This window comes from Chrysemys picta, chromosome 1, assembly GCF_011386835.1.
Source record: "Chrysemys picta bellii isolate R12L10 chromosome 1, ASM1138683v2, whole genome shotgun sequence".
Classification (NCBI taxonomy): domain Eukaryota; kingdom Metazoa; phylum Chordata; order Testudines; family Emydidae; genus Chrysemys; species Chrysemys picta.
The window spans coordinates 117,459,594-117,487,370 of record NC_088791.1 but is presented as its reverse complement, the minus strand read 5'-3'; the positions used below and the strand labels follow the sequence as shown (position 1 = coordinate 117,487,370).

At 41.1% G+C, this 27,777-nt stretch overlaps 1 protein-coding gene across 28 annotated transcripts in view; it reads right to left on the bottom strand.

Annotated features, from left to right (window-relative positions):
- The window catches only part of LOC101951029 (pleckstrin homology domain-containing family A member 5), a 158,279-nt gene that overhangs the window by 24,886 nt on the left and 105,616 nt on the right, over positions 1-27,777 (bottom strand). For 13 of the 28 annotated variants that reach the window (XM_065567873.1, XM_065567871.1, XM_065567836.1 and 10 more), the window contains 8 exons: positions 24,420-24,482; positions 20,759-20,839; positions 20,474-20,623; positions 12,451-12,552; positions 10,727-10,838; positions 10,445-10,491; positions 8,585-8,705; positions 5,776-5,891 (listed from right to left, as the gene is read on the bottom strand). In XM_065567873.1, the coding sequence (XP_065423945.1) occupies positions 5,776-5,891; positions 8,585-8,705; positions 10,445-10,491; positions 10,727-10,838; positions 12,451-12,552; positions 20,474-20,623; positions 20,759-20,839; positions 24,420-24,482 (792 nt within the window). Of the gene's footprint in view, positions 1-5,775; positions 5,892-8,584; positions 8,706-9,325; positions 9,515-10,444; positions 10,492-10,726; positions 10,839-12,450; positions 12,553-20,473; positions 20,624-20,758; positions 20,840-24,419; positions 24,483-27,777 lie in introns of all 28 variants that reach the window. The other 15 variants (XM_042848993.2, XM_065567796.1, XM_065567788.1 and 12 more) reach the window with 3 other exon arrangements.

The window sequence follows — 27,777 nt, the reverse complement described above, 5'->3', positions numbered from 1 at the left end:
GCACAGGGAGTGTGATTGTGCACCCCCCTTGATGATTTATGTAAAACATGTACGGTACGATATCTGTGTGCATCCTGATGGCTTTGGATTTTTGTTTGTGATAGAAAGTGGTTGCATGTGTTGCGAATTGCCCTTAGTTTCAACAAATTTCTGTGCATTCTGGACTCTGATTGGGACCTTTGACCTTGTAGTATGTTGTTGAGTAAATGCATTCCCCAGACTATTAGGAAGGCATCCGTGGTGACTGTCATTGTTGGAGTCCTTTGTAGAAATGGGACTCCTGTACAGATTTTCTTTGATTGTGTCCACCATCTTAAATGAGTCCTTTACATTGTTTGGCATTGTGAGATGTCTGTGTAGGCTGTGTCTGTGAGGTATGTATGCTGTTTAAGGCCAACCTGCAGGGATCTCATGTGAAGTCTGACGTGTTTGACGACAAATGACGTTGCTGACCTGTCCCAGTAGTTGTAAGCATGTTCTGGCAGATGTTTGTGGACTGTCCGTCACTGTCAAAATTAAGTTGACGAGTGTGATGAAGCGTTGCTGAGGTAGTGTTGCTGTCGTGGTTGAACAGTCAAGACAAGCTCCGATGAATTCCAGTTTCTGGACAGGAATCAATGTTGACTTTTAAAGCAGGTTTATTTGTAATCCTAAGTTTGTGAAAAGGGTTATCGTATTCTGTGTGACACTCACTGCTTCATGTTATGTTGGTGCCCTTATGAGGCAGTCATCCAGATATGGAAATATCATGACTGTCTGCGGAGGTGCGCTGCCACCAGTGCTAAAACTTTGGAGAAAATCCTTGGGGCAGTTGACAAGCTGAAAGATAATACTTTGTATTGGAAACGTCGTTTTCCCAGGGTGAACCTTAGGAATCTTCTGTGTGATGGATGGATGGTAAAGTGAAAATATGCATCTTGCAGGTCGAGGGCTAAGAGCCAGTCCCCCTTCTCTAATGCTGGAATTATAGTTGTTAAGTGTCAGCACTTTGAAACATTGTGTTTTTATGAACTTGTTGAGTTTTCTTAGATCCAGAATGGGTCTCCACCCGCCCATCTTTTTCTGGGTTAGAAAATAGTGAGAGTAAAAACCTTTCCCCCTGTGCTGCATTGGTAATGGTTCCACTGCATCTAGGTGTATGAGGTGGTTTATTTCCAGTTGTGGAAGGTACTCTCATGAGAGTGGTCACTGAACAGGGCCAGGGAAGGGGGGTGGGTAGGTGGGATGGAATAATCCTGTTGGATAATTTCTAAAAACCCATTTATTTGTAGTGATGGTGTTCCAGACTTGGTACTTGGTGACAGGTGATCTCCGAATGTTCGGGAGATAGTCTCAGTTTCCAGCGTTAGAGCGTGTGGTTGTCTCATGTCCTCGACCACACCTTCAAAATTGCTGTCTCGAGGTAGATTGCCGGGATGTCGAAGGTTCGTTTTGGTTTTGTCGACATCTGGTTTGTCTTTGTTTGCAGCGTTGGTCATATTGCCTGTGCAGTTGCATGTACGACGGCAAGCAGAATCTCTGGGTAGAATACCAGCCATTTCTTTTTATTTGCAGGTGTATAAATGCCCAGGGATTTTAATGTTGCCCTTCAGTCCTTAAGGGTATGGAGTGACTCGTCTGTTTTGGCAGTGAATAACTTTGGGCCTTAAAACGGCAGGTCCTTGTCTGTTGACTGGATCTCCCTGGGGAACCCCGAGAGATGAAGCCATGATGCATGGCACATTACCACAGATATTGTGATGGAGCATACGTCCATGTCTGTGGAGTCAAGAGAGGCCTGCAGCGCTGTCCTGACAATGAGATGACCTTTGGCGATATTAGCTTTAAACTGTTCTTTTTTCTCTTCAATAAATTCTGAAATTTTCAAAAAAATTCTATGTATATTTGGACAGTAGGGCCTCGTAATTAGCTATGCGAAACTGCAGTGTTGCAAATGAATACACCTTGTGGCTGAAGAGTTCTAACTTATTCCAATCTCTGTCATACGGGTTGTTTTCGCCATTTACTGCTTCCACTGCTAGTGAGCTTGGTATGGGGTGTTTAAATAAGAATTCAACTCCTTTAGATGGCACATGGTATTTCTTGACTGATCTTATGCATGATGGGGGTGCTGTTGCTGGTGTCTGCCAGATGGTTTTGGCAGGCTCCATAATAGCATCGTTGATCAGAAATGCTACCTTTGCCGAGGTAGATGTTTGAAGTATGTCTAGTAGTTTATGCTGTGATTCAGGTACCTCTTCTAGTGATATGCCCAAGGTCTATGCCACCTTTTGAAGAGTTCCTGGAATTGCTTGAAGTCATCCCCTGTGGTGGGGGCATTATACTTCCATCCGGTGATGAAGAGGACAGGTTCACTCTTGGTAATGCTTCCTGGTCTGAGGTTTCCTCAGTCACCCCCTCTTGTGTTTTTGATGCTGCTGGGATAGGTGACCATGGTGCTCTTGATCTTGGTGGGCTATGATGTTGGGCCCTGTATACTGCCCACTGATCCCAACTGGGCCAGTTTGGTGGGAATGGCATGGCGTGTGTTTGTGCCCACAGGTGCCCATACCAGCGATGTGCCTCTGAGGATGAGTGGTACTCTGGTCGGTGGGTTGGTCCAAGTTTGGGTGAGGAGTGATGAGTTGTATGCATCACCCCTTCATCCTCGTCGTCATCATCACTAGAGTGAGGGGGAGCTGACCTAGGTGGAGTGGTCAGCCAGCTTGGTACCAATCGAGATGGATACCATCGGTACCGAGTAGCGGAGATTCCAGTGTTGAGGAGACCAGAAGGTCTGTATGTTTCAGGAATTGGTGTGGTACCGTGAGCATCAGTATCAATGTTGGCATTGCTGGTGGTACGAGAGTGTGAGTAGTAGCTGCCAGTGCCAAGGATCTTGTGCTCTGCTGTGTAAGTACCGCAGGTGGTGTGGAGCGCCTTTTCAGCTCTGTGGGTACCGAGGTGGAGGGTTTCACTTTGCCCTGTGAGCCTCTGTTTGAGCTTGCCCGCTTAGGGTCTTTGGCTCTCTGAAAACTTGTGGTACTGGACCGTCTTGGCTCAGTGCCATCGGTACCGAGGTAGACTTGGAGGTAGGGGATCGCTTTTTCGTAGCTAATTCCAGTTGTGATGAAGTCTGAGCCTGCTTTTTAGTAACTTCTTAGGTAAAGTCTCTTTCGTAGGGGCTGATGATGGCGACTGTTGGTCCAGAGGGGTCCTCGACTCAGAGTTTGAGGCCGGTATCAGAGATTTTTCCATCATAAGGAGCTTAAGTTGAAGATCCATAACTTTTCTTGTTCTGGCCATGAGATCACAGCAATGTGGACACTTTTGAGGAATGTGTGTCTTACCGAGACAGCAGACACACTGTGCATGTCTATCAGAGATAGGGATTGACAGTCTGCAAGTCAGGCAGTGTTTGAATCTCGGCAATCCGGGCACGTGGAGAGGTTCTGTCCCAAATAAGAAGGGAGCAGTAACTCTAGGGAAGCCTAAACTTAATTTTCCTACTGAGGGGAATAAGGGAGACTTTTTTTTTTTAAATAAAATAAGCATAAAGAGTAACAATGATAAACTAATTACTAAGTATACTATAAAATATATCTTATCTAAAGGTAAGTGAGGGCACTGCTAATCGCTCTGACTCCAGGCAAAAGGCAGTAGAGAAGGAACTGAGGGACAGTTGGTTGCACAGTACTATGTAACTGCCTGGAGCAGTGTGAGACGGCGATGGCGCGTGCACAACCAAACTAGGCACTGCTACCACAAATCTCCGATTACAAGCACAGGGCGCATGAACACCTAAAGTGGAGCACCTACGGGGACATTCCTCGAAGAACCATCATACATTTGGCATCCATATGTTGTTTCCTCACACCTAATTTCTAAAATATACCAGCACCGTAGTTGCTAATCTGCTGTCAAATGAGCTAAAAAGTATCAGTAACTTTTGTCTATACTAGAAAAATTATTACCCATTGCTGACAACAGGTGTCAGCAACACATTAGCCTTTTTCTCCACAGCATCACATTGGGAACTCATGTTGAGCAGTGGACAAGCAACTCAGTCTGATCTTCTAGAGCAACAATGTGGCAAAAAAGGACTAACGTGATCCTTGGACGTATACACCTAGAGGGATGGGGAGTAAGTAGGAGTAGGGTGGTGTTTTTACCTCTATACATAGCATTGATGAGACTACTAGAATACTGCATACAGTTCTGATGTCCACATTTTAAAAAAAATGTTGAAAGATTGGAGGTGGTAAAGAAAAGAGCCACAAAAAATTATTCAAAAGCTTGGGGGGGGGGGGGGGGAGGGGAATTCCTTACAGTGAGACATTTAGATCTCAATCTGTTTACCTTATCAAAAGGAAGATGGACAGATGACTTGATTACAATGTATATGTACTCACCGGGAGAAACTGAGCACTAAAGGGCTCTTTAATCCAGCAGAGAAAGACAAAATAAAAGCCACCCCTGGTAGCTGAACCCAGACAAATTCAAATTAGTAATTAGGCAAAAGTTTTCAACAGCGAGGGTGATTAAACATTGGAACAAACTACCAAGGGAACTGGCGTACTCTCCATCTCTTGAAGCCTTCAGATCAAGACAAGATATCTTTCTGGAAGATAAGCTTTAGCCAAACACAAGTTATTGGGCTCAGTACAGGGGTACTTTGGGCCTTAAAACTTAATTTTAATGGCCTGAGATATACAGTAGGTCAGATGAGATAATCTAATTATCCCGTCTGGCCTTAAACTCTATGAATGGGTACAGCTGGACACAATTTAACTGCAAGCATAGACCAAGACAAACTATGTTCAGCACCATTTCTGCAACTGCATTTAAAGGTTTTAAGCTGTTTTCTGAATGGTTCTGGACTTGGTTCACCTTGTTCTAGGATTACAGTTAAACTGTATTAAGTAGTAATAGAAAATGTTCATACTACAGACAAGGTTGAAGACTAGAGTACGGTTGTCGTCGTGGACTCTGATTTCCCAAACATGCACAAAAAGTCTGGATACTGTCTTTTCAAAAGTGGTAGTAATCTCTTCTCTGAACTCACACTTGTTATTGTCTTGCTTCTGCCTCCATCCTCATTCCTAAAATCCTCTGTCAGTTTTCCCTTCTGTCTTCTCTATTCCCTGCTCCCTTTTCCTATCTTAGTCATTTTGTCTTCTTCCTTTATCCCACACTACCTGACATCTCATCTGAAAATCACAAGAGGTTCAGTACTATGCACTGTATTTTCAACTGTTCTGATCATTTCAGATGTCTAAAAAAAAATTTTTTTTCTCAACCCAAAAATAAACTATTTACCAACACAGGTTAATAATATGCTGTCCCTTTGCCCCACAACAAGAAAGGCACTTTGAAAACCCAAGCCTAAAAGGCAGGACCTTATGTACTTTTAATTCAGTATTGGGGATGACCCACTGGCAATAGATTCAAAACTAGTTTAGCAATAATACTGGCGACCACTAGAAAAATCAAAGAGCCTGATTTTAAGTCCTCAATTATTCAGTAGCTTTTATCACAAACATTTAGCACTTTACCAATTCAAATGTAATGAAGTCTATGGGGGTTCTGGCATAAGTGAATTTTAAAATGCTGTCATTCCTTACTTATGAACTGAATGCACTAAGGTAATACATTTTATTGTACTTTTTAAGCCAGTGGGATGTTTTAAAATAAATGAAAGATAAAGCTTTTAAAGTAACTAAAGATCCAGAAATTAAACTTGGAAAACAAATACACTGTTGTAAATCTCGATGCTTGCAAATTATTTTTAAATACCATTCTTAGATCTATCTTCTTGTTTTTCCTTAAAGTGACATAAGAGGCTATTGTTGACGATTCTGGAGTTGGTGATTTGGTTCTGGGAGGGACAACTCCAACAGGAAAATGTGAACCTATAAAGTAATAAAACAGCGTCTTAAGTGTTATGCAAAATGGCACATACAATACTGTATTGTTTTCCAATGAAAACATGTTAGGATGTGAAGTCATTAATTGATAGGCTACCACTCTTGTATTTACCATAAAAGTCATGATGCCTAACTAGTATATCTGCATTTTTTTCTATGTAAATAAACCCAGTCAAACTGAAATCTAGTCAGTATTTAACCAGTATGTTAAATGTGACCAGCAAAGGATTTGTTTAAAAATTAGGCTTGCTTCTGTTTTGCTTCTTCATGATACATAAAGAAAACCCGAAAGATTTGTTTGGGCTGTCACAATTTTTTGTCCCTTTGCAAGTTTTTTTCCCTTGAAAATATCTGGAATGTCAGCTGTTGTCTTTGGTTTGGCTAGAAGAACTCTTGTAGATCTCAGCAGATTGCTACTGTCATAATTGGAGAGGTGGGTGGATGCATCTTTAACTAAAGCTTCCTTTATCCAAAATGTTAATTAGTCATGGAAGTTTTTTCTTTTTTAAAACAAAATAGACTAGATAGGACCTGAACTTGTACTGCACAAGGAATGCTGAGCATCTGACCAACACAAACGCATTTCAATAAACCCTTCAGGCCTTCTTTAGTCATCAAAACAGTAAAAGAAAGGGCACAAGCCTATTTTTCTTCTCCTTTGCAGGTCACTGGTCTCCAATTTCTAGAGTTTTACAATCACAAATTCCTATTTTTAAAATGTTTTTTCTTTCTTGGAGGGCAAAGGACAAATGAAAGGAAAATAATTGACAGAGGGAAACATTAAAAATAACTAGTGCTGTAAAGTGCACAAAACAAACAAATAAAAGAGAAATAAAATGTTCCCTTCCAATCTCTTATTATTTTATTGCAGTAGCAACCACTACATGTGGCTATAGTCATCTTATGGCTGGTCTACATGGTAAGGCTATACACACTACTGTGATGGGATTTCTAAAACACACTAAGGTGTTGCATATTAATTAGTTCGTCAGACCCTGCTGATGTGCATTAAAGGTTCCCAGTGTGCTTTAACATAGTGCTGGGTTAAAGGGCACTGTAAACCTTTCGATCCCACAAGCAGGGTCTATATGGACCAATTAATGTATAACACCTTAGTGCACTATAGAAATCACACTTAGTGTGTGTTACACCATCATGTAGACAAGCTCTTAGATGTGGTTTGTTAAAATTGTAAAAATACAATTTTAGATGTGTGATTTTTAAGTTCAGCTCTGCTGAAATTGTTTGGGATACGAAGGTATGGAAAGGTTAACTGAAACAATACAAATACAAGTATAAGCAATATGTTGTTACTGCATGTAGACAATTAAGAAAAACTGACTGCTTATATTCTCCCTCATGCCGTTGGGATTTTTTGAGTAAAGAGAACTAGACTAAATTAAGTGCATTAGAAGACTAAGTGCTCATTGGGTGGAATAAACAGTAAGAGCTACAATAAAATTATCTCAATCTACTGGTAAGAGGAAGAATCTCCCATTCATTTGCCACACTGAGGCTGTAGCTATTTTTTTTAAGTGCCATCTATATAAGATAGGCAGCTTATTATCTGCTTTTCTTAAGTGAGGCCTGTTTTCTCAGACAGACAAATTATTTATGAGCGATAAGGTGAGTGAGGTAATCCACAGAGATTAAATGCATTTTCAACTCTTCAAAACTATACAACATAAAACTACAAGTTAACTAATGAAATCCCTTTAGACCACATTCAGCCAAGTCCCATAACACCAGCATCTCATGTGCATGCTGAGTCATCACATCAGAACAGAAGCCAAGTGACCTGACTGGCACTGAACATTGCAGGTACTAAAGGGGTGGGAAGAGGCTGATTTTAAGACATCATTCTTGAATGTTCTTTCAATTTGGCTAATGGGGGTGCAGCACATATTGTTAAAGTGAGGGGATTTTGACAACTGCCTTTTCCAAACACAACTTTTAAAAAGCTATTTTACATGTTTTAACAAGGAGTATTAGATTCCTTAAGTGAGTGTTCACGGTGAAGGAATCTACCAAGTAATTAATAGCTTTTATGGGGACTATATGAAGAAGAGAAACTGAGGCATTCAGCAACAGCACAGACCTTTATTATGAGTATATTCCAAGGGCAATAACATTAATTCTATTGTATCACAAGACAGAGGGCAATTCAACAATTACAAGATTAAAAAAAAACCAAAACACATTATTTCCTTGTCTTGAGAGAGACTGAGAATTCTGTGATGCTGCCTTTTTTGGACATTCTAAAACATACTGTTGCGAGTTGGACTAAAAAACCACATAAGGGCAAGGACAGAAAATGGGTAATTGTTCAAGGGAGTGATGTGTGTGGGACATGAATGATATGATTTGACACAGTGTCAATAAGGATTTCAGGGTTGTTGTTAAGTGTAATGTTTCATTTCTCTGTGGTTTGATTGACTGAAATCCTCTTGTTGTATAACTAGAGCATTTTATTGTGGGAGCGGTTTCATTTGCATCAAGCAATGGACATGCTATTTGTGAAATAAATATTATACACATACATACACAAATATATATATATACACACACACACACACACACACAAATAAAATAACAGTTTCTACAAGGCACTTATAATATTCTGTACTCCTTGTAAAAGACTGAAAAACAGGCTGGAAATCAACATGCTTGGCACTAACCTTTAGTTGTAGAAGTTTCTGACTCTGAAACTAGTTCTGTCTTTTCTTCACCATTAGATTCATCAACTTCTGCCACTGTTGTTAACTCTGGCTCACTCTTATAAAGTCTATAATCTGGACCCTAGAAGATGATAATAGTAAAAGGTAACGAACACTGATCTATCATTTAAATGTTAGTATCTTAAGAATCAAACAATGTAATCTTGCGGCTGATTTTGCTCTCATTTAAATATGTTATTTTTGTAAGCCAATGCTCCATTGTTCAGGGGCTGGTGTAGCGATATTCATTTTGCAATTAACATGAAACAAACTGCCACCGACTTTCAAAAGTTATATAAACTGAGTCTGGCTGATGTGAAGGAGAAAGTTTACCGTTATTATACAACACTAACCCCAAGAAACAAAAACTAACTATAAAAGGCTTCAACAGATACATGATTGCCAGGACTGGGGTTTGTGTAGTATAACAAGAGTTCAGAAAAACCTGATTTTGAAAAAGTGAATAAAATGTATCGAATCACCGTGAGAGTCTTGTTTTGATGTTTGATTCTTAAAACACGTTTATAAGCATGGTATATCTGATGAAAAAATGTCAGATGCAAATGATGCAGCTAGAAATAAAACTAATTAGCCAAAAACAAATTACACAGCACAAAAGTAGCCAGATGTCAAAATAAAAGTGACTGTGCAGTGGATGGGGGGAAATGCTTGACGTACATTGTGGCAATTTTAGCCACTTACACAGTAAGATCCATTTCTCTGATATCCTTGAACTTGGTGAATCTTCTTTTCTTCCAGCAGATGTACTGGGCCCCTACTATAACAGAGCAAGGAGCTGCTATCACTGGGCAGAGAGGGGATTATGGGAGGATGCTCTGTAAAGTCATAGGACCGAGGGAGTGGAGGACGAGGTGGGACTACTTCCTCTTCCTAAAGATTGTAGAATAGTCACCTTATTTAGATATGCACACCTTTTACAATTATTTATAACTTTTACGAAGTATATTACTGTAGCTATACAAGCTTTGTGTTTTGGAATTAAAGGGACACTGTCATACTAAAAAGATATATTAACAAGCAACATTGTTTTACTAACACCATCTAGATTCAGAGATTGAAATACTTCTCTTTCAAATCTCATTTTCACCATTTACTTTCTGCATCTCACTCAGCTAGTTATGCTTTCATTTCTATCTGTTGTACTTTCTGCCTCTCATGCACGGACATGCTTCTCTTGTGACTAAGCATACTGATTTTGTTACCCCACCGTTTTAATTGAAATTCAATATTATTAAAAGATTTTGGTGCATATTAGATTTTCTATAACCTTTATAAACCAAGCTTAAATTTTGGGTGTAACACAATGCTGACAGTGTCCCTTTAAAGCTATGCTTTCTAGACATTATGGGCCTGATTTCCAGATGGGTTGAACACTTGGAACTGTCATCGATTTAATCGGTTGTTGGGGTGCTCGGCACATCTGCGAACCAGGCTTTATATATGAAGAGAGATGTAAAACAATATAATTGTTCTCTCCATAATGTGTGTGTGTGGGGAAAAAATCAGGATTTACACTTTTGGGGTAGAGGCCTGGGAACAAAAAAGGGTGAGGAATGGGGACACAGAATCATGAATTGGTAAGAATATGAAGTCACAGAAGAAATGAAAAATTTAGAATTACTATATGGGACTTTAACCTTCAAAAGTAATCCAATAATTCAGTAATGGATCTGCCAATTTAAATATACTGAATACACATTTCTGATACCATTAGAAGAGTTCAGAAATAATTTTAGTCAGCCAATAATTTTTAATTCAGAAATTCATTGATGCTAAAATATAAAACTACTAAAATCATACCTCATTTTTACACTTAATAGCTGAAAAAGCCTTTGATCCCATGATACCTGTTTAAAAAAACATGAAAATCGGTTTACAATAAATAACTATTTATGAACTAGAACAAAAGCCTGCCTCTGTATTGACCGAAAGGCTTAAACACTCTAATTTCAACTGGTAAATAATTTCAGTTACACTTGTTTCCAGCAACTATGACATCAAAGAGTTTTCAGTCAAGCAAAAAAGCAATTAAAGTTTGTTTCCTAGAAGTACAATGTGGTTTAATAAAAGAAGCCCATTTACCTGCCTCTGTAGAGCTTCTTTGTTGTTTATGTTTACTCAAACCTTCCATGACATCTTGAATTCTCCAAAGTTCCTTCTGAATCTGAGCACGCTGTATACCTGCTGACTCAGTCTGCCGGTAAAGAGACATGGGACAGCACGTATAATATGGTGGAAGAACAAACAATTTTACTGTCTGTAGACAGTACACAATTTTCTCTCCTTAGTGAAAGGAACCAGGATTTAGGAAGCAATCTGATAATTGACACTCCCCATCCACACTGATATAATGTTCATACTATCTGGAGGTTCGTGTATCCTCTCCAAGGTGGTTAGTGAAGTTGCCACCATCACAACAATTGACTGTTCACACATTCCAGCTGCTTGATTCAGCGGCTTTGCAAATCTCATCTTCCAAAATGAAAATTAAGCAATTTGACAGTAGAGCATTTCACTAGTGACACAGGAGGCCACAATGTCTCAATCTACAAAGGAGAATGGAAACAAGGGAATTCACCACTGTACACATTACCACAGCTCTGCTCTGTGGAATGATTCTTCATATGTTGAGCTGTTTGCATGTCTTGCATTGGCCAAAAGGGAATACCATCAGTACAGACTCGTAGGTGGATCCAATCAACATGAAAGCAGCATGACTGACAGTGTGGAATTGAGTTTGTCTCTGTCCTGAATGAACTACTCTACACTGATGAATAAACTATGGGCCAATGTGTGCCCCCATAACCATTCAAAATTTGTGCCAATGGGTCTGCTGTGTACTTATTTCCCTGCTCCTGCCACTCATCTGCAATATCCCTTCCATGGTTGTGTGTGGAAAGCCAATCTGTAGCATGCATGGCTTGTGGCGTTCCTCTGCACAGGGTTCCCTACACTCCACCTCCCCCCCCAACTTATTGCAGTGGTTCCGTCACTTCTGCAGGGAAAGCCCCGGCGGGCCGGACTGGTTTCTGTACCTGCCGCGTCCGCAGGTTCGGCTGATTGCGGCTCCCAGTGGCTGTGGTTTGCTGCTCCAGGCCAAGCAGCGAACCGCGGCCACTGGGAGCCGCAATCGGTCGAACCTGTGGACGCGGCAGGTACACAAACCGGCCTGGCCCGCCAGGGGCTTTCCCTGCAAAAAAGAGGCGGAACAAGTTTGGGAACCACTGACTTATTGTATTAGAAATTTAAGACTTGTCATCATGCTAGGTACCTACAGTGTCTTCCAGGAATACCAGGGTAGACATGCAGAGTACCAAAGTGTAAAACCTAATTAAGAGAAGGAATTTTTATTCAGACTGTTCAACTATTTTTGCTTGGCTTTGCTACCACTGATTTAACTCAGCTGCTTGATAGTCACTTAGGAAGAAGAATTTGTGTGTTACAAATTTAACACATCTGCTCCTCCAATTAAGGCTTGAAACATTTCCATTTCTGTGGCTCCTTCAAGGGCATATTAAGAAAAAATAAGGAAGACTAGACATGATATGCCTCATATTTCCAAAGTAATAAAACGGCAAAAAATGAAGTCCCCAGAAAAACAAAAAAACCCAAACTACCATTTTGGCCATTACAGTAATACAAATAATAAAAAATAATACCAAAAAAGCAGCAAAGGACAATCTCATTTTCCCCTCCTCTTCCTTTTATTGATCTTTCAGGAAGAATCAAACAGGCATGAAATAAAGAGGTTGTTTTAACTTTGTATTTTAAAACAGATTTAAAATCATATTACAATTCTTCTATACCTGAACTTCCCCAAGTCGGTCCAGCTGCTCCTGCATATGGTTCCTTGTAATTGTTACATCATATTCTAATTTGTCATACTCCCTCCATGCTCTTTCCAGTTCCTTAATTTAGAAGAAAAGTAGTATTGAGATCTCACGTTAGGTGTTGACAAGTTAAAAAGAGATGTTAGTAGTTTAAAAAACTTGAACCATTTTTTTCTCAGCCCAGCAGATGCAAGTTCAGCAGTACCTCTCAAGAACAAATTAAGAAATTCATTTTGGTCCTGTTTAAAAATAGTTTTTCACTTTCAATTGGTGTTTCATCTATTTTCTTCTGTGGGCAACAAGATAAAGAAGGGGAAAAAATTTGCTTGCACCTCAGAATTTCCTTCTTGGACCCTTTGTCTTAATTCCTCCCTCATACTCCAAACACATCTGGAGACAAACAAGACTTTCAATTATCACCCACTGCAGCAGACTAAATTTTGTCAATTTTCCCCCACAGGATGCATTGGTAGATTTTTTTATTATTATTTAACAGGACAAAAGTACGGTGTCTAATTCAGAATTAAGATTTTTAATAGTCTTTCCTCTGAGTTTTACAGATGCCTTCAGGCCAAGTCCAGAATCATGCCTTAGAGTGGATTATCTTTCTCACCCTTCTCTGAGGCCACTGTTTGAAGAGGCTGCTGCTTCCACCTATGGCAGAATAACTCAAGCCCAGCTTGTCCTTCAACAGCAAGTAAAACCTGTGGAGCCAGGTCATCTAGACCAATTGGGTCATCTAGACTGGCCAGGTAATGCTCATTCTGCATTTCTGAATCTCCGAATCATGGATGGATGGATGGATGGGGACACAAAGCTCCTCCTTAGAATTTAAAGGGCAAGATTTTTGTTCTGGGATTTTGTCTGTCACTTCCTGTTCTTCTGGTTGCTCAGGCTGGAGTTCTGAAAAAAGTTTATTTAACATAACCTTGAAAGGTGTCTGTCTTGAGTTTCTTTCTTCTTCTCCATCCAACTGGGACAGATGCCCTTCCTCTGGAGACCATTAACTAAGTGACCAAGATTATTTTCTTCCTTTTAAGATTCTTTGCCTTGTCTCTCTTACAATGCTGGAATGGTGACAAGTTGGAGGGTGACGTGATTGTGCCTTTTTTGGGCTTTGAAAGTGCAAGGATTGTGAGACAGACATTGTCCCATCAAAGAGAATCAGGATTAACTTTCCCTTCTTTAGGTTCCCCACCCTTCCATCTATCTTGTTGATGTTTAATGTAAGATATTGATGGACTCTGGGCAGGGGTCAGAGTTATAGCCAGGATGTCTCCTTTTTATGTTTATTTTCAGGGGTAAGACCAAGACTTCTGTTTATTTTGTCTTGATCCTTTTAAGAGTCTGTCCCGACTGATTTATATTTGGGGATCAGGCTGAGAGCCTTGGGCAGGGACAGGGAGCTACAGCAGGAATAGTATTTTCCACCTACAGAAATGGTCTGAGTGTGGAGGGGCCATGCCTTGTCCAGGGAAAGGAACATAACCTGTCTGCTTCCCCAGGCAAACAGCCACAGTATTATATTTGTTGGCACCCTAGCTAACAAATGACTGGCTAGCTGACTGTAGGAGGGGAGGGGGTGATGGAGGAGGAGGAGGATGGGAGTGTCTCAATGATGCAACAGTGCTGTCACTCTTTGCAACAAGTCTGAGGCAGGGAGCACATTAGTAGCAGGACCACTGTGACCTGAGAAGCCACTTAAGAGCATCAAGAGCTGCAGGGGATAGAAGAAGCAGTAATGCTGTTCTCAGGTTCTGCTTTGCTAATGAGTAGAACAGCCACATTGCTTCTGCTGTTCCTTCCTGTTTTCAGTCCAGTTCCAGATCTGGTAACTGATCAATCAGCTCTGTGTGACACACTTCCAAACATAGTTGGAACTGGCAATCTTCCCCAGAGTTCCTGTGAAAAGTGGGCAGGAGGTGGCAGTGGCCAACTCTCCTTCATGGGTCTGGATTCTCCTAGGGATTATGTGTTTAACTAACATTAATCACTAAGTATAATTGGACCGTTGTATCTAGTTTTGTATCAGCTGTGTCATGGTGAACCCTGGGCAGTCCCACTTTAGGATTAATGACAACCAGCTGACATAATATTAAATATAATAAATCTTTTCTAGACAAGAGTATTGAATACTATGTCTAAAAAATGTATTTCTCTTGAGTAAAGAAGCCCATTGAGAGAATAAAAGTTTCAAATGACACAGGATGAAGAAAGTGTTTAAATTTAGAATCAAGATGACTGTCACAAATGGAGGTCTGTAGCCTGCCTTTTGCACCATTCTGGAAGTAGAGAAAACTAACAAAGGTTTTCAATACGGGCAATCCTATTCCCTAGCCATGACATAATGTCTAGTCAGCCTCTGACCACAAGGACAGAGAAAAATCCACCATTAAAACAGTGGAAGATGAAGGGAACACAACATTTGCAGAGAGCAGAAATGTTCCATTTATTCAACTGTAGGCAGGGCTATTAATAAAAGCTTCTGAGCCTAGTGATGAGGCATCCATCTTGCTAAAAATGTTATTTGAGACACCGCTACACTATAAATCACATTCCAACCTGTTTTAATAGTCATCTGTGATGGAGAAAAATATTTTAAAATGCGACTGTTTAAGTTTTTTTCACTGTTAAACATTAAAACAGGTTGGGAGCTAGTGTACAGTTTTATATACGAGGGTCCCTCTGACAGGGTGTATCTGGCCTTTGCAGTTCCCTACAGGAGGCCTTGTGGTCCTACTACACCCTGTTCCAGAAACAGTGAAGGTGGGTCCTCCAGGTCTGCTTAGGGAGACCTTACCGAAGCAATCATAGCCCAGCAGGCTGAGGTAAAAGAAGCTGCAGGGGCTTAGCAGGTCAGTTCCTGGCTGGGACCGGAAGAGCAAAGAAGGGTGCTCTCTCTGACTAAAAGCAGCCCAAAAAGTATCAGAGTTTATGGCTGTCTGAACTTACATGCAGATTGAAGAGGGAGAAGAACCTGAGGATGCTAGCCCTGAGATCGCCAGTAAGAAGAGGGCCAGGACTGGAGTAAGCAGTACGTGGCTACTGTGTGTAGAGTACTGGGGTTGGAATCCAGAGTAGTGTGTGGGCCTGAACAAGGAGCTGAATTTAGAGGGCCCATAGCTAGGGATGAAAATCCTAGAGAGGGGAAATAGATTGCTTATTTGTTGGACTCCAATACGTTATTAGGGCGTTCATTTGGATTTTGTGACTCAATGAGTGCCAAGCCACTGAAGACTAACAAAGGTCTGCTGACAGCCTGCAAGGGGCACCAGAGGTGAGAAAAGGACTGTGGTACCATACCCAGCTGCTGGGAGGTGCTCAAGAGGTGAATGCCCCTTTACACTCCCACCCTGCTTCTGTTGCATGGCAACAAGTGGTGATTATTATATAAACTCTGCTGGGCTATGCCAAGTGGATGAAGTTTCTTTTTACAACCTTTAGTATTCCACAGGTGCCATTCTGTGTATTTCACTTTTCAACTAAAGTTTTACTTAAATTCAATCCCTTGATACTATATCGCACGCATATTACTGAAGTATTTCCTGACGTCAAAGAGTCAAATTCTGCATTCTGTGTGGCCCCACTGACTTCATTGGGATTGTATTAGGCACAAATCAGAGCATAAATCTAGTCCAATACTATTACCCATCCAAACTGATAACCAATTTTCCCCCAGCAAAAATCAAGTACTTGAACAAAATTATCCTTTTGAAACAGCTTACACTAGTGTGCGAAATAAGGGAGTCCACTTAACTTTACATCAGTAGAGGGACTCCCTTCATAAATTACCAAAGCTCTGAAGAATAAATGAGAGCATTCCAATGTATGTTTCCACTGTGCACAGCAGCAACCAACAATTAGAAAAGTTTACTTATAGTAACTGTGGCTCTACAAGATGTGGTGCAAACTTGTACTCCACTTAGGTGTGTGCGCACTCAGTGCGCTGGAGCCAGAGAATTTTGCCTAGCAGTACCCACAGAGGGGTGATGCTCCTGCCTTGTGGCCGTAGCCTTTCCCCGGCTATATGAGGTAGTACCACCCTGACCCCATTCTGTCCTTTCACACTGAATATCAATGCAGAGAAGATGAAGGGGGGGTTGTGGAATACACTTCTGCATCACATTTTGAAGAACTACAGTTACAGTAACTAACTTTCTTCTTCAAGTAGATGCAGCAAATTATTCCACTTAGCTGACTCACTCACTCACTTAGCAGTACCCCTCCAGAAGGCAGGGCTGGAGTCTATCTAAACAAGAACGGCAGGGCCGCCCTACCAAAACTTGCATCCTGAAAGATACGATGATGGCATAATGGTTTAATAAACATATGCCTGACATTTAACGTGTGGAGACACTGCTCCTCCGGAGATGAATGACTTAGGAAAGAACACAGGTAAATATACTGCCTGCTTCAAATGAAACTGTGAAAACACTTTAGATAAAAAGTTGGGGTGTGGTTGTAAAGTCACTCTGACCTTGGAGAGCTGTGTATAAGGAGGCTCTGCCATCAGAGACTGCACTCAGACTCTCCTTGGTGATGTTATCGTTACCAGGAATGCAGTTTTCTGACAAAACCAAAAAGGAACAAAATACCAGGGGTTCGAACAGAGGTCACATTAAAGCCACTAGGACAGTGTTACAGTTCCACGGAGGAACTGGCTCTCAGACCGGAAAATGGAGATGAAGCCCTTTTAAGAATCTTGCTACCATGGCATTGGAGAAGACTGATCTTTTCTGAATGTGGGGAAATAAAAGGCTGATATCACCGCCAGATGCACTTTCATTGAACTAAGTGCAAGTCCCAATCACTGAAGGTGCAGCAGGATACTCCAAGATGTCCTAGATAGAAGCCAGCATCAGTTGAATTCCATAGCCCAGTGACCACACTGAAAACTTCTTCCATTTAGCTGAATAGCCCATTCTGGTAGATAGCTTTCTTCTTTTGAGGAGTACCTGTTTAACAGCTGCTGAACACCGCTCTTCCTCCTCGTTTAGCCATGCAGCAGCCATGTCATGAGATGCAGGGAACTGAGTGTAGGATAGAGGATGCAAACATTATTCTGAGTGAGTAGTTCAGGATGGAGAGGAAGCAATATGGGGATGCTGAACCGACAGTATGAGAAGACTGGAGATGTGTGCTCTGCTCCCCCTTGCTTGTTCACATAATAAATCTTGTCAGTATTTTCAGTAAGTATGTGAACCACTGAGCCCAATAGTTCATCCACAATGACATACATTGTAGGTGTCCCCAAGCTCCAGCACGTTAATATGCAGTGAGGCCTCCTGCTCCCACTACAGACCTTGGACTTTCAGTGACCCCAGGTGTGCTCCCCAACCCATCAGGGATGTGTCAGTAACAACAGACCTGGTTGGCAAGGGGCAGAAAAGGGAATGAATGAATGAATGAATGAATGAGTGTGAGTGTGAGTGTGAGTGTGAGTGTGTGAGTGTGTGTGTGTGTGTGTGTGTAACCTTGCAAATTGGACTACCTGCATGCAAGTGGACATATGCCCAAAGAGCTTCAGGCACATCTGGGACACTGACGTGGAAAGCTGAGACTGCAGACTGAGGCAAAGATGGCAAATTGCCTGACAACTTCTGGTCGGCAGAAATGTTCCTGAACGTGTAGAATTTACTAAGGCCCCAACAAACTCAATTTTCTGAGCGGCAACTGAAGTTGACTTTCCAGTATTTAGGATGAGAACCAGATGGTTGAGCAAATGCAGAGTACTGTCGATGTGAGCAAGAACTTTCTTTTTGAACCTGCCCCTCAGTAACCAGTCACCCAGATACAGAAAGATATGGGTTCCTTTCTTCATGAAATATGCCATCACAATGACCATGCATTTGGTAAATGGCAGAAGACAAGTCAAATGGAAGCAGCGTGTACTGAAAATGACACTGCCACAACAAATCGAAAGAATTTTCTGTGGCCTGGCAAAATCACCACATGGAAGTAGGTATACTGAAGGTCCAGAGCAGTAAACCAGCCATTCTGAGACAACGCATGGTGGACAGTCGATAGAATGACCATTCGGAATGTCATTTATCCAATAGAATTGTTGAAGCCATGAAGCTCAAGAATGGGTCTCACCTCTACCTTGGATTTGGACACCAGAAAATACTGGGAATAGAAACTATGACCCTGATGTTCCAGCGGCACCTCCTCCGCTGCTCCCAAAGCCAGTAAAGAGCAAACCTGCTTCCTGAGAGGGGTCCCTGAAGGAGGACAGAAGGAGGAAGGATGGAAAGGAACTGGATGACACAGCCCAACAGTGGTGATTGAGTACCAAGCATTATGAAAGTGGGTCAGCCTGTTCCCAAATGGAGGAAGTGGGGAGAAAGGAGAGATGACTGGAACACTGCTGTGGACCAATGGAGTCAAACGAGAGGCTTGAGAGGCACTAAGAGAGGGCATGTGGATTATCTGAACCCCAGACCAGACTGCTTTCTCCTATGGTACCTATGATCCTTTCTGGGGTAGTCCTGCTGTCTCCGGGGAGGGAAAGGCTTCCCAAATGTGTGCTGAGCCCAGCACCAGCACTACTTCCACTGACTGCGAAAGAGATCTCAGGGCACCATGCAGACAAACTCTCAGCTTCAGCAGCCTGCCCAGCCAATGGGGCTATAAAAGATGCAGGCCTGCAAAGTCCTGGACCAAGGGCGAGGTAGGAACCGAAAGGCAGAGGAGGTCCATTGGCTCCTGATTAATCGCTGGCTTAGAAACAGCTGGTGTCAGCATCATCCTCGTCAGTACCGGACTCAGTGGACACCCCATGGCCAGAACTGGAGTCAAGGGCATGGTGTCTCCGATCCTCCTTACATAGTATACTGGGAAGTGGTTGACAGGTCATGCGCCATCCCGTGCATTGGCATTCATTTGGTGCCGATCTGCGCTTCTTCTGGAGGAGGAAGACAAGTTCCCACAGGGCCAGGAGCAATCTTGGTCAGTCTTATGTGACCTTTTCCTTGACACACTTGACCAGGAACAACTCCTCTGTGTCTCTGGAGAAGCACCAGCTCCATGATGACGATGGCCTTGGTGCTGAAGCAGGCCTGTTTGAGCAACAGCTGAAGATCCCTCGCCACCTAAGTCCATTTGGTGAATGATCTGCTCCTTGACATGGGCTTCACCTAGGCACAGCAAGCACCACGTGTGGATCATTGAAGGGGATTGCTTCCTTAAACAACATCAATCCTGGTGAGGGCATCACCAGGGAAACACTTAAACTACAGCTAACTAACACTAAATCTAACTAACGCTATACTATGGATACTAATTAATTATATACAACTAGAAAAGTCACTAAAATAGTGGGATTGTGAGATGAAAACCACACACAGCTCTGACTCCAGCCATGGGCGGTAAGAAAGAACTGAGAGGGCTCGGGGCAGTGCTGCCTCATATCTAGGGGAGGAACTATGGCCATGAGGTGCAAGCACAGCCCCTATGCAGGTACTACTAGGGACAATTCTCCAGCTCTAGCATTGTGGGCGCACACATACCTAAGTGGAATACACTGCTACATCTACTCTAAGAACATATAGTAAACTTAACAGGAGAATACGACCTCTCGGTGGTTGCTTCTATTGTATATTAACATATTTACAAAGGAACCAATACATTTTTGGAAAATTAAATGCAGCATATTAAGTTAGCAGAACTTCTCAATAAGATATGGTTTATTGGTATTATATAACTCACTCTATAATCAACTCTTCATCTCACAGAAAAAAGTTGCCAAATCAATTAAAGTTTGTATGCATTTGTCCTTTTAAAAGTAATTTAAGGCAAAAGATTTCACCTGTTGACTGGATTAAAAAGAACATATTTTTCTATCTGCCTCACCAGAAGCTTGAGGTAAATGAAAGACAATTTAAAGATGCTGGGATATAATAAAGAAAGAACCCGTAGACAACTCAATTAAAAGTACCAACATGAAGAAAAATCGCTTACCACCTCATTGGGTTTTACTGGCAAAAAATCTATTACTTACTGCAGTAGCTCGAGACACTTCTCGACAAGTGCTAAGCAGTCCGTTCTGTAAGTCATCTCGCTGTAAGACTACATTCTGTATGGCAGCTGGGTTATCTGCATTCATTTCTATCTCTTGACTGGCTGATAGCAAAGCTTGCTCAAGCGTGTACTGTTATAATAAAAAGAATTAATTTTTAATGTTCTGCATCATTGGGTTGATTTTCTTTTTACTTTAGTTATCAGTGTTGTGATAATAGCCATGTAAAATAACATCCATTTTAGGTAATAAATATAATTGTCCTACTTTCTCCTTGTGTAGCTGCTGAAGTTTCTCTTCCAGTGCTTGTACCACTTTATCTTGTTCACATAATCGGCTAAGCTTAGTCTAGTTTAAGAGAAGATGGTTGTAATTAGTATTTATTATTCTGCATATCGTCTATATTAACACAGTATCAAATCATTTCATGAGTATTAAAGTTTTGTTATTACTATATATTTAACTTTAAATGCTGTAAAGTTGAATACTGAATTGTCAAAGCAGCCTAAGACTGAAAAAGGCCCTATAAACTAGAGTATTACTGTAATTTCAAACAGCATGGGTCAAATGTAGTAACTAGTTATTCTACAGCTAAGTCTTCTAGATTTCACAGCAGCTTTTACTACAGCTGATCACACTATTTTGACCCACCTGCAGGCCTTGGTTGGGGTACATATTAAGTAGATCCATTCTTTTCTATCCTATACTACAGAAGGTTGTTTTGAGCAATTACGCACCAAAGCCGAAAGCAATCTTGTGGGAGCCCTGTGTGGTTCTATTTTCACACCCTTCTGTTAAACACGTATGTGTGACTACTCTGGTGATAGATTATTTGTTTTGCAATGCCATCAGCTTGAAGAAGACGGACAGCACTAAGTCTTTTACTTTACACAGTACTAAGTACTATCCAATTGCTAAAACACACAGACATCTGAATTTCAGCTGCTGATGTGTTCTGCAGAGGCAATGGTTTCTCTAAAAAAGTTTTCCATTGCAAGTTTTATTTTAAGGGCCAGAATTCTTCTGAAGAACTCATCAGTAGTATAGGCTTCCATTACACTGACAAAGAGATTCCAGCATAGGCAAAAATAAAATCTGTTGTCAGTTATGGGTTTTATTCCCATCAGCGTACATAGGGTATATAAAGATTCTCACATTTCCTGTAATGAAATGTAATGGATTTTACAGTCAAATAAAACTTTACACACATACTGCTAGAATTTAACTAATTCAGAGACATTAGCTTGACTCATTCTGCTGGCATACATCCAATCAGAAGTCCACCTGAAGGTCAGAGCAGCATAAGGCACCAGCAACATTTACTGCACTGGGGCGCTGCTCAGGACGCCCAGCAATACACTTAATTAGAATATCTTGTGGACAGCTTTCAACAGCTGGAGGGTAAGGCTAACTCCCCAGGGAGGGAGGAGGTATAAACAGACTGACTGACCTTCCCTAGGGATCAAACAGCCCTGCTGGCCTGGAGGTGCAATTTGCCTCCCTTTGTGCTAGTAGCGTGAACCAGGCCCAAATTACTTACAGAAAGACCAGATGAAGCAAATGGTCTCTGCACCAACAAATGGAAATGGCTTTAATTTAAGAAAAGCTGTAGAGAATCCGGAGATGTCCATTTTCAGCCTCCCTTTTAGGCATATTAACACACAGTGGTATCAAATATATACTGAGTTATGTTGTGAGGTTGCACTGACCTTTTATCTTGCTTTCTGAAACACTCAAATCTGCTCTCTGCCATTTTTGCTTACATATTAAATACGGTTTCTTTTTTCTAAATCTCAAATGTAAACTTATAAAACAGCTTTTTACCTTTTACTGTATTAGACTTAGAAAGTAAAGTGAGTTGTCATCAAATGAAAGGAAAAGGTAAAATACTTGTATTTAACATAACAAGTCAAGTAAGGCATTGTACCCACCTGTCTTTTGTGTTAGACTCAAGTGGTGAAACATTTAGGGCTTGTCTACACTGGCAAGCTTCTGTGCAGTAAAGCAGCTTTTTGCACTCAAACTGCAAACGTGTACACACTGCTAAGCCACTTTGTGTGCAGAAACTCCTCAGTTGCAGCGCTGCAAAAAAACCCACCTCGACGAGATTCGTAAGGCTATTTGTGCAGAGGCTCCAGCACTCTATTGCCAGTGTAGACACTCGATTGCTTTCTGAGCTGCAATTGGCCTCCGGAGCTGTCCCATAATGCCTCAAGTGACCACTCTGCTCACTGTTTTGAACTCTGCTGCCCTGGAGACATGCACCCCTCCCCTTCCAAAGCACCGCGCGCTGTGCAGAGAGCCCAGGGAGGGAGGCAGGGTTTCCCCTCCCCCCAAGACTGGTTACTTCCTGCCACTGTCTGAACTTACAAGACAGCATGCTGACACACTGTCCCCCAAAACACAGTCTCTCCCCCGCCCCCATACACACACTCCCTATCACACACATTCTCCCTCCGTCCCCCAACTTCAGTTGAAAATCATCTGGCAGTGTAGTAGGATGCCCAAGGAACAATGGGATTGAGAAACCTGCATTATGTGATGCCCCATGAGGCATTGCAAACCCTTCCCAAAGCACCCTGCGTCCAGTTGCACAGCTTGATAGCTACCACAATGCACTGCTGTCTTTGCCACTGCAAGGGCTGCTAATGTGGATGCGCTCCAGTGTCAAGGAGTACAGTATGGACATGCAACATTGTTTAATCCCAGCGTTTTAATAAAAGTGGTATAACTTGAGGTGCTGAAACTTGCCAGTGTAGACATACCCTTAGAAAATACTTTCTTCTATGGCCTGAGTTTAGGCAATAAAGCATCTGCAAAACCTTCTACAATTAATGTACATGGCTCAGTTGGACAGGACACATTCATGCTGTAATATTTAGCCTCAACTAACACGCCTTATCTCACATACTATATTCAGTGAATACGTAACCTTCCATTTCTGTCACTCACAGAAACCAGCTGAGCCAGTTTTGTGCATGTTTATAACTAAAATGAGAACAAACCATGTGTAAATGTAATGTTAATTTTTCCTGTAATCTCTTTATAGTGGCTGAAGCTTTAAAAAACTGAAATTTGACATGGACAGTAGTCATGAAAAAGGACTATATGCGTTTAATAGCTTTAAAGTAATTGATTTCACAAACTTACCCATTTTAAAACTGCATGTGGAACATGTACTTTAGAAAAGGCCTACAGGTCTACAAACAGTGCATCTAAGGCCTGGTCTATACAGGGGGCAGGGGAGAGGAGGGATTGATCTAAGTTACGCAACTTCAGCTACGTGAATAATGTAACTGAAGTTGATGTACTTACATCTACTTACCGGGGTGTCTTCACTGAGCTAAGTCAACAGTTGACGCTCTCCCGTCGACCCCGCCTGCACCTCTCACCCTGGTGGAGTACCGGAGTCGACGGGAGAGCGCTTGGCGGTCGATTTATTGCATCTAGACTAGACGTGATAAATCAACCCCCGCTGGATCAATCACTGCCCATCGATCCAGCGGGTAATGTAGACAAGCCCTTAGTGTAGACTTGTTGATTCAGGAGACTTACATAAATAAATAGTGTAAGTCTCTTGCGATTCAAGGGATTTTTTTTTTCAAACACACACACACACACACACAAATATATATAGATAGATAGATATATACACATATACACAGATATATAGATATACACAGATATACACATACACACCCCCCCCCCCCCCTACAAATTCACTTACTGTACTAGTATCTCCCCAACACCAATACATTCAAAACCAGCTATGGGATATTTTGCTCAAACATCCAGGAATATTTCCCCCAACTTCTAAAGCAATTGCTACTAGTTTTATATTAAGTAGTTTTTGCATCTAAATTTTATGACCAGGGTAGAAACTTCTACATCAGAATATCAACACAGTAAGCCAAAACCAAATACTTACATCTATATCCAATTCTTCAGATCTATATTTGTATAGTGTACCCCTACATTCTTCTTGTGTCAACTATAAGGAAGAATAATATTCTCATAAAATAACTTCCCACCAGAACCATGAAAATGATGTTCATCTTAGAGTTAAAATTTTAATACACCAAAATCAGATTCCATTTGAATGCCAAACATTTAATGTATGACTATATAGTTTGAATCAATAAACAATATTTAAATCTCAGTTACTTAATGTACGTAATGGAATGTCAAATAGGGATTATCAGAAGGAGAAAGGTATATCACAGTTATTTTCTCAAACTATTAAATCTTGCTAATTAAAACTGAAACTGTGGAATTATGTTAAGTTTATTAGGCATGCATAATTCTTCAGAAAAATGTTGAGTGCTATACTTGCAATATAAAAATTCAATCAAATCTAGACTGTGTAGCAGATAAAATTACATTCTGATTAGATCCCCACACACAATTATATATCACTATGGTAATTTTCATGTGTGCATTCTAAATACAGGACCTTATTCTGCTCTTTTATGTTAATGGCAGTGTATAGAAATTCCAGTGTGTTCAAGTGTAGTTACAAATTTACACCAGAGTAACTAAGAACAGAATTGGCTCTTTGTGTATACAGTGTGTGTAAGATATACAGATATACACACGTTTTTGGCATGTAGGTGGGATTTTTAAAAAAAAAAGTGCACTTTTTCCTCAGCTTTCTTTTAGATACGGTACTCCATACTACAGCAATTACTGTAAATGGATACAATTCTATTTCTTGTGCTGAGGTATGCAAACTCTTTTTACTAAGGTTATGACTGCCATCTTACTCAGCAGTAGAAGGGATCCTCAGACTCTGATTTGATATGAGTGAATGCTCAACATATTAACTTTTTACTTCTTTTCATCTCTAGACTGACTGCTAGCGATATATTTTAAAATACTTAAAACGGGCTAACATATATAGATACCCATTTGTGCCAAACTTTTTATATCCCATTTTAGTTAATACATAAAAATATATGCATATTCATTCCTAACATATACATTTCCCCTCCATAGCATGTTATTTAACTGGAACATTTTTAAATCAATTGTGCAAAAAAGAGACTATAGAAACACAAGTCCAAAGGAGGTTTATAAATGCAAGGATTGGGGAGAGTTAAACATACAAGCATTCCAAACATACAATAAACCTTTAAAAGACTTAAGTGTTTCATTTCAAGACATTATTTCCACATACCTCATGCAAATGCATCTGGTGACAATTTAAAAGTATGTATAGTGTATTAAAACCACATAGTAAATTTCTTTGAAATGAATATTTAATGAAAATGAGTATCAGAATATGAAAAAGCCACAGCACTTTTGCACTTCATTAAGATTATTTTTTTAACAAAAATCTATTTAAACCTCTAATAGTGTAGAAACAATATATATTTTTTAAAAACCCTCCTTCCGAACTAAAGAAAGAACTTAGGAATGGAAATATTTTAAGAGTGTGCTCATAAGCATGGTCAATATAAATCTGGCCCAGACTCCCAAAAATATGGTTAAAACCTTACACTGATTTCTGTTTAACTCAACAGGGACATTATGTAGCTTTTCAAGACCCCAAATTTATCTTTCCAGAACACTCTTAGATATTATGCAGCTTCCTTGGATAGTGATATACAAAGTAAATCTTTTCAAGTTTAGTGACTTTTTAAAAAGCTAATTTATTTGTGTTCTCAGAAGCCCAATCTTAATTATAGCGTAGCTTAAAATAGGCTGATGATCTATCATTCACACCTATTCCTATTATTCTATAATTATTTAGAAAATCTAAATGCACTTTTAATGAGATAGGTACAGAACTTCCACAAGTATTAAAACAAATTTAATAATTACTTGTAAAATACTTTGATTCAAATAGTATTAAGTTTGAGTTTGTGTTTACCCCACATAGGCAATGAAATGGTTAACGTGGGCCCATTAACAGCTGGTTGCACTTGGAGGGTGGGCCAGACTCAATTAAAAGATGAGTCCAGCTGGGGGAGGAGCTACCCTGGTCTACACTACGCGTTTAGGTTGAATTTAGCAGCCTTAGATCAATTTAACCCTGCACCCGTCCATACGACGAAGCCATTTTTGTCGACTTAAAGGGCACTTAAAAACGATTTCTATACTCCTCCCTGACGAGGGGATTAGCGCTGAAATCGACATCGCCGGGTCGAATTTGGGGTAGTGTGGACGCAATTCTTTGCATCCACAATGGTATTGGTCTCCGGGAGCTATCCCAGAGGGCTCCATTGTGACTGCTCTGGACAGCACTTTCAACTCAGATGCACTGGCCAGGTACACAGGAAAAGCCCTGGGAACTTTTGAATTTCATTTCCTGTTTGTTCAGTGTGGCAAGCTGATCAGCACAGGTGACCATGGAGTCCCAGAATCGCAAAAGAGCTCCTGCATGGACCGAACAGGAGGTACTGGATCTGATCGCTGTATGGGGAAATGAATCTGTGCTATCCGAACTCTGTTCCAAAAGACGAAATGCCAAAATATTTGAAAAAAAAACTCCAAGGGCATGAAGTACAGAGGCTATAACAGGGACCCGCAGCAGTGCCACATGAAACTTAAGGAGCTCAGGCAAGCCTACCAAAAAAACCAAAGAGGCAAACGGCCGCTCCAGGTCAGAGCCCCAGACACCCCGCTTCTATGATGAGCTGCATGCAATTCTAGGGGACCCCCCTACCACTACCCCACCCCTGTCCATGGACACCTGCAAAGGGCGAGTCTCATGCAATGGGGATGAGGATTTTGGGGACGAGGAAGATGAGGATAGCGCACAGCACACAAGCGGAGAAACCGTTCTCCCCGACAGCCAGGAACGGTTTATCACCATGGAGCCAATACCCTCCCAAGGCGGGCTCCCGGACCTTGAATGTGGAGAACGGACCTCTGGTGAGTGTACCTTTGTAAATACAATACATAGTTTAAAAGCAAGCGTGTTTAATGATTAATTTGCCCTGAAGACTTAAAGAAGCCAAAAGACTGTGGCTTACCATGGCTGCCTGCAAGCCGAATTCTGTTGCCCGGCCCTGTGTGAGAGATCTCTCACACCAAACCGGCAGCCCCTCAATATAAGAGGCAAAATGCGACCTTGTACTCTAAAATGTGTCTTTTTAAATACTACTCTCCCTTTTTTTTCCTACCGCAGCTGCAAATGTTTCGACGCTCCCCCTATCATCTCCATCCCAGAGGCTAGCGCAGATAAGGCGGCGAAAAAAACCACCCTCACGATGAAATGTTCTCTGAGCTCATGCAGTCCTCCCGCACTGAAAGAGCCCAGCAAAATGTGTGGAGGCAGACAA